This window comes from Arvicola amphibius, chromosome 4 (genome assembly GCF_903992535.2).
Source record: "Arvicola amphibius chromosome 4, mArvAmp1.2, whole genome shotgun sequence".
Classification (NCBI taxonomy): Eukaryota; Metazoa; Chordata; class Mammalia; order Rodentia; family Cricetidae; genus Arvicola; species Arvicola amphibius.
In genome coordinates this window covers 47,103,458-47,119,736 of record NC_052050.1, presented here as the reverse complement: position 1 = coordinate 47,119,736, position 16,279 = coordinate 47,103,458, and the positions used below count along the sequence as shown (strand labels likewise).

The 16,279-nt window shown below is 38.8% G+C and overlaps 2 protein-coding genes across 2 annotated transcripts; both read right to left on the bottom strand.

The window, feature by feature from the left end:
- On the bottom strand, positions 1-945 carry LOC119813109 (olfactory receptor 1P1-like). Its single transcript, XM_038328236.1, has one exon. It carries the CDS (start codon positions 943-945, stop codon positions 1-3), a length of 945 nt encoding a protein of 314 aa, XP_038184164.1.
- Positions 946-14,442: 13,497 nt separating this feature from the next.
- Positions 14,443-15,387, bottom strand: LOC119813078 (olfactory receptor 1P1-like). The gene has a single exon (XM_038328195.1). It carries the CDS (start codon positions 15,385-15,387, stop codon positions 14,443-14,445), a length of 945 nt encoding a protein of 314 aa, XP_038184123.1.
- Positions 15,388-16,279: the final 892 nt, after the last annotated feature.

Genomic DNA, 16,279 nt, shown 5'->3' with positions numbered 1-16,279 from the left:
TCAAGAGAAGAAGATTTTGCCCCTGAGAATTCTGACCAGTGCCCCCTTCATGTCTCTGTTCCGAAGGCTGTAAATGAAGGGGTTCAGTAAAGGAGTTACCACTGTATACATGACAGTAGCTGCTGTGTCCTCTACCACTGAGTTGGAGGATGAGGATGAGGGGCACAGATAAGCCTTTATCACTGTTCCAAAGCACAGGGCCACCACAGCAAGGTGGGACCCACAGGTAGAAAAGGCCTTGCGCCTCCCCTGGGCAGAAGGGACTCTGAGGATAGCTGATACAATGCGAATGTAAGACACAAGGATGAGCAAAAAGGGGATTAATATGACTGCACCCCCCAAGAAGAGAAGCACAAGCTCATTAATTCGGGTGTCAGAGCAAGCAATCTTCATTAGGGGGCCCAGGTCACAGTAGAAATCTGGAATGACCTTCTTGGAACAGAAGGAGAGATGGAACATGAGGAAGGTGTGTGTCATGGCAACAAGATTTGTAAGGGTCCAGCAGGCTGTCACCAAGAGTGAACAACGCCTGAAGCTCATGATCATTGTGTAGTGCAGAGGGTGACAAATGGCCACAAATCGGTCATAGGCCATTGTGGCCAGGAGGAAGATGTCCATGTCTCCAAAGGTTAAAAAGAAGTAGAGCTGGACCAGGCATCCTGCATAGGAGATGGTCCTGCTCTGGGAGTGGATGTTCACCAGGGCCTTGGGTACCGTGGTAGAGGTGAAAAGGATGTCATCACAGGACAGGCTGGCCAGGAAGAAGTACATGGGAGTGTGGAGTTGTACATCAGTAACAATGGCCAGGACAATGAGCAAATTGCCAGCCACGGTGACCAAGTACATCCACAGGAAGAGCAGGAAGAGGATGTGCTGCTGCTCTGGCTGCTCTGAGAGTCCCCAGAGGAGGAACTCAAAGGTGCTGGTCTGGTTCCCTCTTGCCATGAGCACCGAGGTCAATGAGGGAAATCCTGAGCTTGCTTTCTGAGATGATTCACTCTGGATGATTGCTGCATACACCCTTCTCTGAGCTCTAGAGAAAAGTCAGTGTTGCATAGTAACCATCTGGTTTATTCATTGGACACTTAATGCAGCCTGCCCAAGATGCTCTTCCAGAAAGTTCTGCAAGATGCAAATGATGATGGGTGAAGATAGAAGGGGAAGGAGAGGAAAAGAGGGGAATGGAAAAAATATATAGCTCAATAAAAACAACTTTAGAAATGATGAATACAGAATAATATGGGGGAATCATTCCATAACTTGTATTAGCTTTTAATAAATAGAATGAAATTTTCAAATTAAAACAAAAAATCAATAAAGTTATTTACAAAACTTAAAGAAGACAGTAACAATGTTAGAAAATAAAAATGCCTCATAAACCTGAAAGAAGGGTGCAATGTCTTTAGTAGAGAATTACTAATAACAAAAATGTATTTTACAATCTACATTCTATAAAATATTCAATAGGTTATTGCCAAGCAGGATCACCGAGTGTGTTGTAGAACACTGTCACTTCCTCCTTAACAACTATGCATTGGGCACTACCTCCCTAAATCCATCCCAGGACTCTTCCTCCCTCTAAAAGTCACTGTCCTACATGTGTTGAATTATCATAGACTACCCATAAATATGTGAAATTATGTGTCAGTTACAAAATAAAATACTATTAACTAACAAAATTACTGAATGTCTAGAAAATAATGCTAGCAATGTCACACATCAGAGTCTGTGGAATATTAGCAGCACAGCAAAGGAGAATGCACTGCCATGAACAACTTTGCAATACAATAACCCATACGATACTCAAGGACAAGAACAAAATGAAGGAAAGCAATGAATGGAAAAACAGTTTAGGTCAAGTTGAAGCTCAACATCAGAAAACTAACAAAGGGATTTCTTACTTATATCCATCAGGCAGTTTGTCTACATGCAAAAGAATGAATTAAAACCCTACCTCAGAGCATATACAACACTAATTACCCTACCTCAGAGCATATACAATACTAATTACTCTACCTCAGAGCATATACAATACTAATTATCCTACCTCAAAGCATATACAGTGTTAATTCAGAATGGACAAAGGCCTAACATGTAAGAGCTAACGCTGTAAAGTGTTTGAAGAAAATGCAAGCCCAAATTTTCAAGTAAATCCATGTCACACAATAACATGACAGTAAAGAAAACATCATCAATTAATTTAATTTTAATCAAATTAAAACTCAATTTAAAATGAGCTTTAATCCAAATAATTGAAACATTTGTGCTTCAAAATATAATCTCAAAAATTCAGAATGTTGGAGGTTATTTGTTTTTGAGACAGGACCACGTGTAGCAAATCTATCCTCAAATTCTCTATAGCTAATGACGACCTAGAACTACTGAGCCTTCTGCCTCAACCTCCTGAGTTCTGAGACTATAGATATGTGCCAGTGTGCTCCATTTGGAAAGTAATGTTTAAAATTTTTATCTAGAATATATAAGCAACAGGGTAGCTAAGAGTGATATATTTTAAGCATTTTCTAGCACACACTTTCCCAAGCAACTTTATTGAACCCATATGATGAGATGTATTTTTCTTTGAGTCTAAGAATTGTTTCCTAGAAGGCATACCTGTATGTACTAACGTTTTCATACAGAAAATATTTTCTGTGGACAACCACCAAACAAAATTGTTTCAAAGAGCAAACAAAACAGAGAGTGAGAAACACAAGCACACAATAAAATGCCTAGTCAGGTAAAAATCAACTGTATCAAGAATGAGAAAACCCTGATACCCAAGGACCTGCTGGTGGAATGTGAAAACAATGTGACATTTCTCAAAAGGCTCATCATAGGGTTATATAACCTTGTTACACCCAGGAAAAGCAAAAACATGTACATAAACTTCTTAACATTATTCATTATAGACAAAAATGAAAACAGCTCAAATGCCTACCAGTTAGTAAATGAATCCATAGTGAGACAGCAGTGCCCCTGGACTCTAGAGCGCAGATGTCCCTAAGTCGGTCTGTTCTGCATCAGAGCTGGGGCTGCATCCTGGGAACTCATACTTCCAACAAGCTCCAGGTGTTGCTGATGCTGGGCAGGAAGGGCATGGTACCCTCCTCAGTCAGTCCTTGCTGTACAAAATGAGCTGCTAAAGTCTGCAATGGGAATCCTAGCAACCACATGTAATGCAAGGTTCTGGACTAGGTTCCACTTGAACAAATGGATCTAAAGAGAAAGTTTGCAAGCAGTGGTGGTCTACGTCTTTAATCCCAGCACTCAGGAGGCAGAGGAAGGCGGATCTCTGTGAGTTCAAGGCCAGGCTGGTCTACAAGAACTAGTTTCCAGGACAAGCTTCAAAGCTACAGTGAAACCCTGTCTTGAAAAAAAGAAAAAAAAGAAAGAAAGTTTGCAGTATATCTAGAGAAACTGAACATAGTCAAGTGGTAGAATAGAATAAAAATTACTGTTAGTTAAACAGGCATTGAAAATGCTTTTGAGGCAATATGTAAGAGGATTCTTTTTAAAATACAGACTGAATTTTTATATGTGTAATAACTCAGTAACTATAGGTTGCTTTAACATATTTCAACAGAAAAAAATGTGTTAACAACGTACATAGAATACTGGAAACATTAAATGGAGTTCCAGAAATAATAACTTATTTTGTAAAATGTGGCCGACAGTGGGGGCTGACTGAGAAGCAAAGGACAATGGCGCTGGGCTCTGATTCTTCTGCATGGACGGGCTCTGTGGGAGCCTTCTCAGCTTGGTCCATCACCTTCCTGGACCTGGGGGGAGTTGGAAGGACCTTGGTTTTAACATAGAGTAGAGAACCCTGATGGCTCCTTGGCTTCGAGAGGGAGGGAGGGGGGGTATGGGTGGAGGGGAGGGAAGGGAAGGGGGAGGAGGAAGGGAGGAGATGGAAATTTTTAAATATAAAAAAATAAACCATAAAAAAAACTTAAACTATACTTCCCAAATTCAGATGCCAATGTCAAAGAAAATAAAGTAATGAGAAAAGGAGATATAGTTATAAAAAATAAAATTACAAGATCCAGTCCAAGAATCTGAGAACCTCATAGAAAAAAACTAAGTAAAGTGCTGGAACCTAAAGCAATTTCTACTAAGATAGAATGATTCTGCGTTTATAAATATGTACAGTTTTCTAGATTATACATGCAGTTTTAAATATTAAGAAGGCACATATTTATATATCTTTGAATTTTTTAGTACCAAATACATTCATTCCTCAAACTCTATTAACATTAGCAAGCGTCTCTCATGAGCATTCTGAGATACTGTAGAAGATCTTCATATGGTTTGCATTGTTTGACCATTTATCTCCGACTGATTGGGAGGAAGCTGGTGCTCAGAGATCTTGCCTAATGTACACTGTGAAACGTTCCTAAAATTCCAGAATTTTGATCTTTGCTTATACCATCTCAAGTTGACTCTTCCCTCTTGTTTTTAGGTGAACTCAAAGCTGGGTCTCCCTGACCATAAGGATTTTCTCAGTGAGGTAGGAGCAGATGAGGTTTTCAGGACCAACAGTGTAACACCTACTCAGGCTGATATATATGGAGAAGCTATGTAAGGACCTACGATGGGAGATTATTCACCGAATGAGGGATAGATATAAGATATACACATACCAACAATTTCCCCCAATTTTGATAACCAAAACTAGAATGGAAATTTTGTAAAAGTTAAGGCAGTAAAGTGTTAAGAACAAAATCCCTAAAACATCTAAGAATAAACACAAGTAAAGCTTAAGACCTAAAAAATGAAGACCATAAAATTTTATTTTAAAAAAGGATACTCATTATTTTAAAAGAGAGAAGGAAATACCACATATTCTATGCTAAAAACAGTTATTATCATAAAACTATAACCTCCTTCAAATCAAAGTATGTCTACAACTCAATTGCAATTAAATCACTAGTGGTAATTCTTAAGTCTAACTTCATATAATAATGAGCCAACTATACCCCGGTTCCTCTCCATTATACCACTTCACTTCATAATACATGACAGTCTCTATATGCTAAGGTTGTTTTGTTTTCTTTCTTCTGATGCCTTTCCAAAACTGAATTATTTCTTTTATCTTTTGAGATTATAATATAATTGCATCATTTTTCATTGCTTCTATACCCTCCTGTACATCCCTCTTTATACTCTTTCAAATCATTTCCTCTTTTTCATTAATTGTTGTTACATGTGTGTGTACATGTTCATGTTCATATATGTATATATTCTTAAATACATAAATACAACTTTCTCCATATGTATAACATTCCATGCAATCATGTTTTCAAGGCTGACCACTTGGTATTGTATTACCAGTTGGTGTGTTTTCACCGGAGAAGAATATTTCTCCTAATCTCGGCATTCCTTAGTTGCCTGCCATAGTTCTTTGTCTAAGATTGAAGCCTCCTGGTTTTATATGTGTGCAAGTGTGCGTCCAAAGGAGTCCACATTAGCATATCTATTGTTGTTCAGTAACAGGGACTTTCTCTTTAGAGATGGGAAGCAAACCTTATTTACATTTTCTTGCAGGTCCTGACATTCTGCTTCTGTGATGGTGAACAGGGGTCCTTTAGGGTTGTGTTTCACCCCAGTTGTGAGCTCACCATACTGCCTGTGTGTGTCCCTGTCGCCATCACAATGACCTGGTACCACTTCTTCAGTCCTCTGTGTTAATTGACACATGAAAAGTTTCCTGAGACTCTGAGACTATGTCACTTTCAAGTGGAGTCTAATAAGATCACATCTTGAAGCCTCCTTTGGTGCTCAGTGAATCCCAACACACCCCATGCAGCAGGACTGCAGATTGAGCTCTGATCCTCAACATCAGAACCCCAATAATACCACATGAAGAGTTCCAGCCCTGGGCTGTCAGAGGACTTACCCATGTATTTATTTCCCAGAAGAACCAGTGTGAGATTTCATCTCTTGCGGGAAACTAGAGCTTGGTAATTGCCTCAGGACTCACACATTCCCTCAGGAGCAAGTTCTTGAAAAGGAGAAAGATGTGGTCCAGTAGCACTGAACATCTTTCAAAAAAATTCATTAACTGTTTCCTAGACTGAACTAGAGAATGCTGTCCCTTACAACTAAATAAAATCTCCTTTGGCCTATAATTTTTCACACACACCCCTTAAAATAAATCAAAAGCTTTTGTTCAGATTGTTTCATTTTATGGAGTTTTTGAGACAGTAAATATATATATTATGTATAATATGTTTATATTTATACATATAATGTATAAATATTTATACATAGAATATAAATATGTTTGTGCATAATATATAGTATGTATATTATATAAAATACTATCATAAAATATACATTATGTATAAATGTATGTTTATATGTATATACATTTTAAATCATTAACATTCTACTTTCAGTGTGGCTTTTCCCTCACTCTTTGTACATGGTAATAGCATGTGCTATAAAGAGGTCCAAGAGTAAGATCAACAACGGTGGAAACATGCTAAGAGACAAAGAAGTCATTTTGAATGGTTCTTAATGGCTACGTCTTGGATACTAGAACAATGAAATAATGATACTGATATGTAGGCCAACATGCCCCAAATAACCACAAAAAGACTTCTTATTTTTAATTTAAGTCAATAGCATAGGTTTGTTACTAACTAGCTCTTACAACTTAACTCATATTTCTTATCTATTTTCTATTAATGAAAACAAGAAGAATACTTAGACACAGACAGAGGAATTTAAGCAAAACCTACCTCATCATTCCATGATGAAAGTGAAAAGCGGCAGCCCAAGAAGACCCACATTAAAGCACAGGACTGAGCTCCCAAGGCCCAAATGAGGAGCTGAAGGAGGGAGAACATGAGCAAGGAAGTCAGGACCTCGAGGAGTGCACCAACTCACTGAGACGGTGGGGCTGGTCTAATGGGAGCTCACCAAGGCCAACTCGACTGGGACTGAAAAAGCATGGGATCAAACCGGATTCTCTGAATGTGGCGGACAAGGAGGGCTGACTGAGAAGCCAAGAACAATGGCACTGGGTTTTGATCCTACTGCATGTACTGGCTTTGGGGGAGCCTAGTCTGTTTAGATGTGCGCCTTCCTGGACCTGAATGGAGTGGGTTGGACCTTGGACTTCCCGCAGAGCAGGGAACCTTGACTGCTCCTTGGACTGGAAAGGGAGGGGGAAGGGAGTTAAGGGAGCGGGAGGAAAATGGGAGGTGGGGAGGAGGCAGAAATTTTTAATAATAATAATAGTAATAATAATAGAAAACAAACCTGATCTAGTTGCTATACGAGAACAACCAGAAGATGACAGGCAGCCCCAGCATTATGCAGAAGTTTAATGGAATCCAGTAGTAATATTAGATATGAGGAGATTTAAGGAAGCAGTCATATGAAATGGTATGCATTCACTCTGTGTGAAGCAGATGCTAAATTCATGGAAAACTAAGAACGGAATCATTCCCCATGACTTGAAATATTTATCTACAGCAATATTGGAAGCCAATCCTCAGTTATAATGGAGAATATGGTGGAAAGAGGAAGCTAGAGCCATAAAGCAATGAAATAGGCTAGAGGTATTGATAGTTCCCAAGACCAGTTTCCCAGTAAAGGACAATATCATAATTTGCAAAGACAGTTTAAATTTAATGATTACACCCTGACTCTATGTCATTTAGCAGCATTGAATGCTTGGGAAAAGTTTGAAGTATCAGGGAAGGAGTCTGGGTCATTTACTAAAATTATACAAGATTCAAAAGAAGACTTCACTAATTTTTTGCAGAGATTGATTTTAGGTGTAAATAGAATAGCATAAAATCCAAATGACAGACAAATATTAATAAAATCTTTGATTTTTGAAAATTCTAATTCAGAATTCAAAGCAGTGATTAGGCCTTTAAAGGCAAGATCAGCACCAATAGACAATTAGAAAGATAATAAGTGTGGGATCTCACGCTTATTATAGGAAAAGTAATTTCTAAAAATTTTAAGAAAGATCAAAATGTCAGATGTTTTAATTGTGGAAAGCAAGGTTATCTGAAAATGGATTGTAGGCAAGGAAATCCTTTAAACAATTTTTTTTACAGATAATCCAAATAGAAGCCCTTAGCATTCTGGAGTATGTAGAAGGTGTGGCAAAGGCCAGCATTGAACTAATAAATACAGATCAAGAAGAGACAGGCCTTCCTTTGCCATAAGAAAATGCTTTAGGGGGTCAGACCCAAAAACCAAATTTGGTTCAATCATTTCCTGTCAGCATCAGAGAAATTTATCCACAGAACAATCAAAAGAATTGTAAACAAATGTTTCTGTCCTGCCCAGTCCTGCAACTGTTCAGTCCCATAGAAACACACAGAGGCCTACATTAATTGTAATCTCGTTGTTCTATTAGGTCAGGCTTATAACTTTTTTATTTTTTAAAAAAAGAAAAGAAGCTATCTTTTTTTTCATTTTACATATCATTCCCAGTTTCCACTCTCTCCCTCTCCTCCCATCCCCTCCACCTATACTCCACCTCAACCCCAATCCACTCCTCAGAGAGAGTAAGGCACATTGCTTTTAGGAAGGTCCAAAGTTCTCCCTACTATATCTAGGCTGAGCAAGTTATCCATCAAAAGAGAATGGGTTCCAAAAAGCCAGTACATGCAGTAAGGATAAATTCTGGTGCCACTGCCAGTGGCCTCTCAGTCTGCCCCAGCCATTCGACTGCCATCCACATTCAGAGGGACTAGTTTGGTAGTTTGGTCCCATGCTCTTTCCTCCCTGTCTGACCAGAGTTGATGAACTCTCATTAACTCAGTTAAACTGTCTCAATGAATGTCCCCATCATGGTCTTGACCTCTTTGCTCATATTCTCATTGCTCCCACTCCTCAACTAGACTTTTGGAGCTCAGGCCAGTACTTCAATGTGATTTTCTACCTCTGTTTCCATCAGTTGCTAGATGAAAGCTCTATGGTGATATTTAAGATATGGTGATATTCATCAGTCTGATTGCAGTGCAAGGCCAGTTCCGGAACCCTCTCCTCTATTGATTAGGTCTTAGCTGGGGTCATCCTCATGGATTCCTGGGAATTTCTCTAGTGCCAGCCTTCTTGCCAGCCCAACAATGGCTCCCTTAATCAAGATATTTCTTTCCATGCTCTCATCTCTGTCCCTCCTCCATCTCGACTATCTCACTCTCTGAAGTTCTCCTGCCCCCTTCCTTCTCCCCTCCTTTTCTCCTTCTACCTTCCCTTCTCCCTCAACCCTCATACTCCCAATTTTTGTCAGAAGATCTAGTCTATCTCCCCTTTCCAGGTAGATCTATATTTTTTTTCTTAGGGTTCATCTTGTTACTTAGTTTCTCTAGGGTCATGGACTGGGCTCATTACCCTTTACAGTCTGCCCAGCCATACAACTGCCATACAGCTAATATCCACTTATTAGTGAGTAGTCCATGTTCATCTTTCTGGGTCTGAGTTACCTCACTCAGTATGGCTTTTTTTCTTCTAGTTCCATCCATTTGCATTCATGCTTATTATTAACTAACTCTTACACCTTAAATTAACCCATAATTCTTGTCTGTTTAGCCACTAGCCACATGGCTTCATAACCTTTCTCATTGCAACATTTTCATCTTGCATCTTCTGCATCTAGGTGGTGGCTGACTGCCTTTCCTCTTCCCAGAAATCTCTTCTTCTGCTTGTCCCACCTATACTTCCTGCCTGGCTACTGGCCAATCAGCATTGTATTAAACCGATATGTGTAACAAATCTTTACAATGTACAAGAGCATTTCCCACAACATTTCCCCTTTTTTCTTTTCAAAACAATAATTCTAACTCTCATCTCCTTTGTTTAGCTTTTTTCCTCAACATTATTTATAACAACTTGTAACCAATACACTAAACAAAGACAAACATTCATAATCCATTTTTGGGAATGTGGGCATAGTTTTTAGGCTACTTCCTGATAATTGGGATGCACTGATAATCTTATGGGGACCTAAAAAAAATTAGGATTATGGTCAACTTTTGACTAGAGAATCTGTAAGCCTAGGTCATCTCAGCCAGCAGTCTTGGGCTGTTCTAGATGTAGACCTCAGAGGAAACTGCAACAGAGGTCCTCTGGAACGTTGGATCATTTGAGCCATCTGTTCTTATTGGATAATTTTCAGGCAGTCTTCCTTGATCAAACCCTATTTTTTTAACCCAGAATGAATCCACAGCCTCTCATTTCCTGTGGAAATGAAAACAAAACCTCTTCTCCAAAGTAACATATCTTTTGACTTAAATTTTGATGTCTAGACATTTTCAAAATATATAGGTTGGATTAGTCCTGCAGCATTTGTAATCAAATGTCTTTTAGTAGCTGTTTTTCCTTTCTCAGCAGCCAAACAACTCAAGACAACATAATAACATCCGGTATCCAGACTCTGTATGTATTTTCCATCTTTATATGCCATTTGTAGCTATATTTCTTTTATTTTTATTCTTAATTTTTTTTTAGAGACTGGGTCTTTCTATGCTCTTTGGCTGTCCTGGATCTCACTCTGTAGAACAGGCTGACCTGAATCTCAGAGAGATCCATCTGCCTCTGCCTCCCAAGTACTGGAATTAAAGGTGTGTGCTACCATGCCTGGACCTCAAACTCACAAAGATTCACTTGCCTCTACTTCCAAAGTGCTGGGATTAAATGTGTGTGCCACCACATCCAACTGTTCTCTTTTTTTTAAAGATTTTCTCTATCCTTTTTCTTTTCCCTCCCAAACATAAACATATTTTTAAATACTTTGTAAACTGTTTAGAGGGTTTTTCTGTCTTAATCTGTCTTTACTGCATATCTCTCTTTTTCTGATCATGAGTCTTTAATTTGCGAAGGATTAAAGTCGCAGCTTTGACAGCTGGATTCACTCCACTTGTTGGCTTCCTGAGAGTATAGCTTCATGACAGAGGTACTAGTGGGAGCCACATTTTTTACCACAACTCTATGGAATTTCTAGGTCCATACAACCACCAAAAAACATGCCACTGGCTGCTCATAAACACCATTTAACTATTTGGTTACAGGGCCTCTTAAAAGAGCTGCACTGTTTTTGCTACTAATACTGAGTCAGAAAATCACTCTTAAAGGAGCCATTCCTCTGCTTGCCACCAGCAAACAGAGCCCACCCGATAAAAGATGGTTACTAAGAAGCTAATCTTAACTCTGTTCTTGTCTATTATTTACTTTTACAGCTTTCTCAGGCTTTATGTGGAAATTCTTGTCAAAGGTTTGGGTGCCATTTGTAAATGAATGTTTCTGTCCTGTCTGGTCCCACAGTTGTTTAGTTCCATAGAAACACACAGATAATATACACATTAATTATATACTGGTTGGTTTGTTAGCTCAGGCTTATTATTAACTAGCTCTTACATCTTAACTTAAACCATAATTCTTGTCTATGTTTAGCCATGTGGCTTGGTACCATTTCTCAGTACAGCATTTTCATCTTGATTCCTCTGTGTGTGGGTGGTGACAGACTGCTTTTTCTCTTCCCAGAATTCTATTGGCCTTGTTGGCACACCTATACTTCCTGCCTGTCTACTGGCCAATCAGTGTTTTTTCTTAAACCAATATGAGTGACAAATTTTTACAGTGTACAAGAACATTTTATAGCAATTAATCACACTAGTTTCTGCTTTGTTGTATACCTAGACAACAAAGTAGAATGTAAGACACTGAAGAGCATCCATTAGGAGGTAATAGATAAAATGGGCTGGCTTAGAAGTGACAACTTTTCCAGGTTTCCTGCTGAGTTTTAAGTTCTGCTCTATAAATGTGTAGGACTCCATGGTCTGCCAACTATTAATCCTTTGTGGAAATGTGTGTAGCAGATTCTTTTAGCTAGCCTACAGTGTGTATTTCCCTTTTATTTTTCCATCCACTGGTTTAAAAAGAATGAAAGTTTACAATAAGTTTTCTTGGGTTTGTTTTTATTAGTGCAATCTGACCTAGGTGAAGTTGGTAGCTCCTACCTTAATTTCATACAGATATTTTCTCATTTGACTTTTGCATTTTTGCCTTTTACAATCCTTTAGAAATTATTTTTATGGTTTACTTTTAATGTCTAGATAATCAACTTTTATGTGATTCTATACAATCATATGTTCAAAAACTCTTCATCTTTCTCAGGCTCCTTAATTCTTTTAGGTTGATTTGTTTGTCATCTCTCTGTCAGTAGTCAGCCAATGTTTTGGACCAGTATTCAATGATCTTAAAAGCTGAGCTGTCTCTTTGGCCCCCAAGATAGTTTCTTTATGAGCCAAACAGGAGATAATGATGAGGAAACATAGATTCTGGCGGCCACAAATAACATATCCCACAAGAGAAGCAGCAACATGGACCTTTATTAATTATAGAACAAAATCTCAAAAGTCAATGAATTTACCAAGTGCATTAGTGAGGACAGAAGGTAAGCAGGTTATATCAAAGCAGAGAAACTGTTATAAGTTTCACATGACATTTTTAGCTTTTGAAATTATGGAAGTGAGTCTCTTAGGAACATATTTCAAAGGCTATGTATTTGTCACAAATGTTAGGTCAGACACAGAAATAAACAGTGATGGCTATTAAGAGACCTAGGGATGATAAAGATAATTTGACTATGGATATACAACACTCCAACTCTGTAAAATTGTCAAGTTCTGATCAGCCCTGAGCCTTGTAGAATCTTTAACATAGGTTGATTCTTTTCTACAATTCATAATATAAATCATGGTATTATGCTGATAAGATAAAAAGATAGATTATTGACTATTTTTTAAAAACAACTACTATTTTTAAATGTTTTACATTTAATTGTATTTTGATATATTGTCTTAAGATTTTGTATACTGATACAAATTTGAGATTAATTTTATTAGAACATACTGTACATATATTTCTACTCTTGTTCAAGGTGTTGTACCCATACAACTCATTTGACAATTTAATGAAAATTTCTAGTCTTTGAAAATTATTATTATCAACTATTTAGGATAATAAATGCAATTTAGTAGTTAATGACCTATTATAATTGAACTTATAGTCACATTAGATATGTTTTCAAGGTCAAAGATATATTTTAAGTAGACATGTCATCTTTAAACACTTCAGAGATCTACAGAATATGGCATTTAAGACATCTTAGTAACAGGTTCTTTTTTCTTTTTTATGACAATGAGACATGGCTGCTCCTGGCATCACCAATATACTTCAGAGAAGATGATGGGCATCAAAGAAACTCCACATGGAGTTTGATTTATTTGTAGCAAAAGTAAGCCACTGGCAAGAAAGTTCCATTGCCTCAACTACTGACAGCTTAAGGCCCTATGGAACAAGCAGGATTTAAAAGATAGTAACTGCCACATGTTGCAGACAAAGTAGGACAGTCCTTCAAAAACCCTGCATCATAGAAAAGTCTGTCGAATATTCAAGGCCTATAGGCCAAAAATGGATGCCCCAACATTTCAGAAGAACTTTGGGTTACTGTCCAGGCAGCCAGCAGTTTATGTTATTTCTCACAATTTACAGAAACTGCTTGCTTACACTTCCTGCTTACTCAGTTAATGTTATTTTCTTCTTGGGTCTCTGAGAAAGTTGAAGACTGGATAGTTATAGTTTTTCTTGATTACCTGACACAGAAATCAAGTTACAATAGAAAGTAAGTTAGGTAGAACACTTTGGAGTCACCAAAATAGGATAAATATTGAGTATTTTCTCTGAATTTGTCAAATACAAATGAACTAGACGTTGTTGATAGAAGGTGGGAGAAGACAGGAGCTCAGATGCAGTCTGAAGATGCAATCTAAGGATGCCATGTGATAATTTGTAGTGAGAGGATGCCCCCTTCAATCTGAGGATTCAGTAGAGGTTAAAGATCTCTCTAGTGGCTGGCTACTACTTTTCTAATCTCTCAGCTTTCACCCCTTGATCTCTGACTCTGGATTTTTATTATTAAGACCATTAGAATCCTTGCTACATGTGAGTACATGCAGGTGTGGGGTACACACAATAGGAAAAGAGAACATGAGTTTGATAATAGAATGTGTGGGGTGATGGATAAAGTTACATGGGGGAGTGCATTGTATTCATGGATGATAGTCTCCAAAATAAGCATTTTCTTTTGGACAAAAAAATCAATTTTCTGCTCCATAATAATTGTACACATAGAAACAAAGGTCAATTATGCTGTCTTTCACTGAGTCAATCATCATTCTGATTAATGCATTTATAAAATAAATAAACAAAAAGAAATTCATAGCAAGTCCAAGCCTAAAGAGATCTCATTTTCCTCAAATCTAAGAATCTTAATATGAGGAATGAGTGAGCGAGACCATGATAGAGCATCTGAAGGATTCAGAAGGAGTCACTGAGTTAGAAAATTCATGATGGTTCTAAGGAGAAGGAATTGAGTACACCTTCAGTTTCTCTAAGGAGGCACTGGTTTCAGGAGAAGGAGACTTTGCCCCTGACAATTCTGACAAGTGCCCCCTTCATGTCTTTGTTCCGAAGGCTGTAAATGAAGGGATTCAGCAGGGGAGTCACCACTGTGTACATGACAGTAGCTGCTGTGTCCTCTACCACTGAGTTGGAGGATGAGGATGAGGGGCACAGATAAGCCCTTATCACTGTTCCAAAGAACAGGGCCACCACAGCAAGGTGGGACCCACAGGTAGAAAAGGCCTTGAGCCTCCCTTGAGCAGATGGGACCCTGAGGACAGCTAGCATAATGCGAATATAAGATACAATGATGAGTAAAAGGGGGACTAATATGGCTGTGCCCCCCAAGAAGAGAACCACAAGCTCATTAATTCTGGTATCAGAGCAAGAAATCTTCATCAGGGGCCCCAGGTCACAGTAGAAATCTTGAATGACCTTCTTGGAGCAGAAGGAGAGCCGGAATATGAGGAAAGTGTGTGTCATGGCAACAAGATTTGTAAGGGTCCAGCAGGCTGTCACCAAGAGTGAACAACGCCTGAAACTCATGATCATTGTGTAGTGCAGAGGGTGACAAATGGCCACAAATCGGTCATAGGCCATTGTGGCCAGGAGGAAGCTGTCCATGTCTCCAAAAGTTAAGAAGAAGTAGAGCTGGGCTAGGCATCCTGCATAGGAGATGGTCCTGCTCTGGGAGTGGATGTTCACCAGGGCCTTGGGTACCGTGGTGGAGGTGAAAAGGATGTCAGCACAGGACAGGCTGGCGAGGAAGAAGTACATGGGAGTGTGGAGTCGTACATCAGTAACAATGGCCAGGACAATGAGCAGATTGCCAGCCACGGTGACCAGGTACATCCACAGGAAGAGCAGGAAGAGGATGTGCTGCTGCTCTGGCTGCTCTGAGAGTCCCCAGAGGAGGAACTCAAAGGTGCTGGTCTGGTTCCCTCTTGCCATGAGCACCCAGGTCAATGAGGGAAGTCCTGAGCTTGCTTTCTGAGATGATTCACTCTGGATGATTGCTGCACACACCCTTCTCTGAGCTCTAGAGAAGAATCACAGAGTTTGCATAGTAACCATCTGGTATATTCATAGGCCACTTAATGCAGCCTGCCCAAGATGCTCTTCCAGAAAGTTCTGCAAGATACAAATGATAACCATTAAAATAGTTCTTGGGTGTTTTTCTACATATCCTCTGAACAAGGTAACTTTGCTTGAACTATATATAGTTTTACTTAGCAAAGCTCTAAGAATTCGAGATTTGTCATCCACTTCATATGTTCTATAGGTACTGTATGCCAACCCTGAACCTGGTTCAGTGACAGATCACTAATAATAATAATCCATAAACCCAGACAGTTTTCAGTCTCAAGATATGGACACAACTATCTACACTGAAATCTTAGACTATTTGGATTCAGCCTGCCAAACCCACTTAAACCACGCTTGAATCTGTGGACAGCTGTCCTGCTCTAACAGTGTCACGAACTTAATATTCTGAAGACAACAGTTCATGCTTCCCATTTTTTAGAAATCATGTTTCTCCAGTAAGAAAACTACTTAGTAAAGACCTGTGATATCTAGACTATTCTCAGAGATTCAGTGAAACAGGGATAAAAGATCATAACCACTGCTGTCTAGAATTGCAAAACTAGGGAGGCACTTGTGATTCTAGCTCATGGGATATGGAGGTAGAAAGATCAGCAGTTAATGGCTATCCTGCTCTACATAGTGAACTTGAGTCCAGCCTGGGCTACATGAGAGACCATTTAAAGAAATGGGGAAATGTAAAATGCTAAACAAAATAGTAAAACATATATATGAATATGTACATGATCACTCTATTTCA

What these genes read in the sequence shown, in the direction of transcription:
- LOC119813109 (XM_038328236.1), bottom strand. Translation starts at nt 945, where the DNA reads ATGGCAAGAGGGAACCAGACCAGCACCTTTGAGTTCCTCCTCTGGGGA.
- LOC119813078 (XM_038328195.1), bottom strand. Translation starts at nt 15,387, where the DNA reads ATGGCAAGAGGGAACCAGACCAGCACCTTTGAGTTCCTCCTCTGGGGA.